Source organism: Chanos chanos, chromosome 6, assembly GCF_902362185.1.
Source record: "Chanos chanos chromosome 6, fChaCha1.1, whole genome shotgun sequence".
Classification (NCBI taxonomy): Eukaryota; Metazoa; Chordata; class Actinopteri; order Gonorynchiformes; family Chanidae; genus Chanos; species Chanos chanos.
The window spans coordinates 39,395,934-39,400,355 of record NC_044500.1 but is presented as its reverse complement, the minus strand read 5'-3'; the positions used below and the strand labels follow the sequence as shown (position 1 = coordinate 39,400,355).

General features: G+C 41.0%; 1 protein-coding gene across 2 annotated transcripts; it reads left to right on the top strand.

Moving 5' to 3' along the window:
• The first annotated feature begins 398 nt into the window (after positions 1–398).
• elf3 (E74-like factor 3 (ets domain transcription factor, epithelial-specific)) lies at positions 399–3,914 on the top strand. Of its 2 annotated transcripts, none has more exons than XM_030777301.1 (9): positions 399–488; positions 779–937; positions 1,677–1,916; positions 2,082–2,228; positions 2,386–2,484; positions 2,617–2,703; positions 2,816–2,926; positions 3,100–3,295; positions 3,496–3,914. In XM_030777301.1, the coding sequence occupies exons 2-9, from the start codon at positions 784–786 to the stop codon at positions 3,599–3,601; spliced, it is 1,140 nt and encodes a 379-aa protein (XP_030633161.1). In that variant the 5' UTR covers positions 399–488; positions 779–783; the 3' UTR covers positions 3,602–3,914. The 2 variants fall into 2 exon arrangements, with proteins under 2 accessions (XP_030633161.1, XP_030633160.1); XM_030777300.1 differs by having other exon boundaries at positions 2,079–2,228.
• The last annotated feature ends 508 nt before the right edge of the window (positions 3,915–4,422 follow it).

The window sequence follows — 4,422 nt, the reverse complement described above, 5'->3', positions numbered from 1 at the left end:
TTGTCTGTGTGCATATCCATACATCTTTGCTTGTACATGTGCGTGTGTGTGTGTGTGTGTATGTGTGTGCGTGTGCCTGTGTACGTGTGTTATCCATCACACCTCCTAAGCTCTGATCTGCTGCATCATGGAATACAAGAGAAAAGCAAAGAGGTGTGTCATGGAGATAGAGTGTTGACATAGGGGAGGGCAGATTGTTTTGTTTACCAGTTCTCTGGAAAGACAGAAGAAGGAGGGGTGACCTGAAGCTCTGCTCCTGTGGAATTCCCCCTCCCAGTTCCCCTCACCTGGGCCCCGCCTCTTCGGGTATAAAGGTACTGACCGAGATATAAACGGTAACAGGTGCATTTGACACTATACAGTGAAAGTTTGACTGATAAAAGAGATTCTAGAGAAAAGCACACGGAGCTGAGGAGTTCTCCTCACACAGTGGATTATAACATTACATCAGCAATCAATTTGGGATACCCTTTTGGCATCTGAAACAGGTATGCATGTGTTTTAATAAAACTACTTAATAAAACAATTTGTTAGTGTACACGTAGGTTTTGGAGCATGCACAAAAATGTATCAGTGTTGTCACCTTTCATGAAATAGACTAATGCTTTACATATTTTGATCAAAAATTAGTTATGGTAAAGAGTTAGTGAGGGATCATCATAGCTTTATTGACCTACAATTACTTGTCCTGTGGGTGGATTTCATGATAAATGTTTAGTACATTTTGTTTTGCTGTTGCTTCTAAATGTTCTAAATCAATGCTATTTCATTAATTTAGAGATCATGTCTACATCAAGTGAACTTAGCAGGATCCTCAACACTGCCAATGTAACAATGTACTCAACTGAACCACAACCAAATCTTCAACCCCTGCACATATCCATGGTGAACAGGGCCCCGCAGCTCTTGGACATCTCATTTTATGGCACTACAGCTGGTGAGTGCAACATATCATCTAAACATACTTAAAGATTTGGCTGAAGAATTTTTCATAGTTAGTTGCTGTACATCAAAATTTCGCGAGCATCAAAAAATCTATCATTTTCACTATGTTAACAGTCTAAATGAAGCTACATTTCCCAACTTCTACTGTATAGAATGAGAGGTTTCCATTTGCACATGGAACATAAAAAGTCAAAAGCCAAGTCTTTAAGAAAAAAGACCAGGGCAGGGCTGAGCTTCACAATGACCTCATCTGGAGGTTTTTAAATCATTAACTTTTGGAATGTTTAACTTGACCACAAGCTAAAGAGAGGAATGCTTTCTTTTCATCTCTGAAATGACTCCTGCGTTGCTTAATTTGTCTTGGTGATAAATGTTCTGTGTTGCTAGACAGAATGGTGTCACATCTACAAGCAGTTAAACAGCCACTGATGGTAAACGTAGATAAGCATGCGCCAGACATTCTTTTATTTCACCAAGACTTAAAATCACAGACACGGGGTGTAATGATCCAGAATCAAGGTCCCGTGGGTGGGCAACATTGCCATCATTGTTTCTGAGTATTTACTCTTCACCAGTGTAGTCAGGACTGCAGCGTTTAGACTTGATCTTGTCCTTGGTTTTTTTTTTTTTTTTTTTTACAACATGTAATAAGGCCGTTCTGACATCACGTTTTGTGACTAATGATCCCATCAGTTGAACCTTTGCTTAATGTCAAATCTGTCTCTCTCTAGGTCCCTGGAACCATGTGAACCCTCAGTACTGGACAAAAAAACAAGTCCTGGAATGGATTGAGTACCATGTTGAAGAGAGCAAGTTTGACGCCAGCTTGCTGAACATGGCTTACTGCTCCATGGATGGGTCCACCCTGTGCCACATGAACCGTGAAGACTTCACCATGGCTTTTGGGACCCTTGGAGAACGCCTCCACCAAAACCTAGAGATGCTCAAAGCCAAACACGGTCACCATCAGGGTATGTATGTTCAGTTGACTTGGCCTACATTTGCAAATATCAGTAAATCATGTCCTTAACAAAGGATCCACAGATCCTTTTCGAGGCACAAAATAGCAGAGCAATAGAAATATGCATATCCGAATGTGAGGGCCGTCTCTCATTATTGGACTCTATCTACAGTAGATGATCTCACGGACCCACGTGACCTCACTGAGACTTATGACCTACTGAATGACTTCTTGCTTGGGCTGCCTCAGTCGCCTCTCCTGCATGACGGACAGTTTGGTGGACTTCTGGACACAGTTGTTGTGCAGCCCTCCCCTCCTCAAGGTATTCAGCCTTTCACTCTCAATCCAAAATTTCCATAAAACCTCCATGTAACCTGATGGTCAAAGCAGACACATGATGACTGCTATCATGGCCATATGATAAGTATGGAAACACTCACTGATGCTGAGCTAAATATTTACAATTTTGAAACTTACAGAGAGGAGAGACAGTGATTCCTACAACTTCTTAACTGCATATAAGACAGAAATTGACAACGGCTACGAATCCCTTCCCGAAAGCCTTCAGAGCTCCACAGGTAAAAGATTATGGGATTTCTTCAACACCCCTAAAACAGAGCTCTGTTGTAGTCTCCTGAGTCTATTAGATCTTCATTTATAAAAATCTTGAGATAACTCTGTTACTTAGTTATCCTGTCTTTTGTTTACAGGTAGTTTCCTGAATCCAAGCTCACCAGAATCCAATGGAAGTGACTCAGACCCAGAATTTCTTGACATGCGCTATCCTGTCAAAACAAGTAAGCGTTCCCACTCACACCCTCATTCTGAAATCCTGTAGAAATGTGTAATGGTTTGCAACCCTTTTTCAGATATCTTGGAACAGTTTTCTCACACTGATTGTTTTCACAGAGAGCTTTGAGAAGCAAGAGAGAGGAGAACAGAAGAAGAGGGGCAGAGGAAGGCCACCCAAACTCAGCCGCGGTTCAGACCAGTTCACCGACAGCAAAAAGAGCAAACATAGTAAGTAGACATGACCCAGTTATGGCCTACTTCTGTTTTCCTGTTCCTGACCGTGTAATGGCCATCAAAAGCAAGTAGAAACAAATGCAAATTGAGGATCATCTTGTTTAATTCCACAGCTGCTAATGAGTCAAAAACCTAAGGCTAAAACTTGCGGTTCTTGTTCTTTGCAGCACCCAGAGGAACACACCTTTGGGAGTTCATCCGTGACATCCTGATCCACCCTGAGCAGAACCAGGGCCTGATGAAATGGGAGGACCGCAGAGACGGAGTCTTCAAGTTCCTCAAGTCTGAGGCAGTCGCTCAACTCTGGGGCCAGAAGAAAAAGAACAGCAGCATGACCTATGAGAAGCTCAGTCGTGCTATGAGGTGAGTGTATACGGTTTACCTCATAAACACCCATTAACTTAAAACCACCCTTCTTTCACAACATTCCTCTGATAATAAAATACCACAATACACTCTCTTTAGTAATGTATCATGTTTAAGGAGACTGCATTGCTAAATTTTTTCTTTTTCAAATGAAAACTGGCTGTTATACTGACCCTCAGTGATTCTCTGACCCACAGGTACTATTACAAAAGGGACATTTTGGAGAGGGTTGATGGCCGACGGCTAGTGTACAAATTTGGGAAGAACTCAAGTGGATGGAAGCTGGAGGAACTGGGGATGTGAGGTGTGACATTTGAAAAGGGGATTGGGTGGAGAGTGTTTCTCACACTTGAAGGATAGGGGACTCTGACCCCATCAATGAAGGACAAAAGGCTGAGATCTGTCCACCTGAAGATCCTTGCACTAAGAAACAAACTTCCCACACGTGGGGAATATATTACAGAAACTGTAAGCCAATGTTCTTGGCTAAAGTAGGTTTTATGAACCAGTAATAATGTTGTTTTGCAATTCAAGTCACACCATTCTGTTCCTATCGGCATGCAGGCATGCCTACTTAAGACTTTGTTAAACTTTTTTTTTTTTTTAAACTGAGCAATCCTTCAGACTTCTGGCGTTTACACTAACAACAACCTTGGTGCCTTCATTATGAATGCAAATGGCTACAGCTACCTTTGTACATAAGAAATTTCAAAAACAGATGTCCTTATGGTGATTTTGTAATACTTTGCAATTTTCCGCAGAGTACATCAGACATGTAGGGAAACATTTTTCGTACACATTTGTTTCAAAATCATTTTGATATGCATAGAAAAACAGAAGGATATTTTTATGTAAGCAGGCTATATGGGCTCACAGGGGAGTATACAACATTCATGAAGAGGTGCATTTCGAAAACAATGCCTTACTGTCTATGGAGTAAACTATAGCTTAGCACCTGGAACTCTCTTTCCTGAAAAATAGTAACCTTCGTTTTCATATTATCTAATATACTTGTAGTAATCAGTTGCCAATCAAGTATGTATGTAAAAGATGATTCTTGTTATACTCAGCTGGTCTGATTAATTGAAATCAATATCTTGTATGAGAGTTACATCTCAGAATTT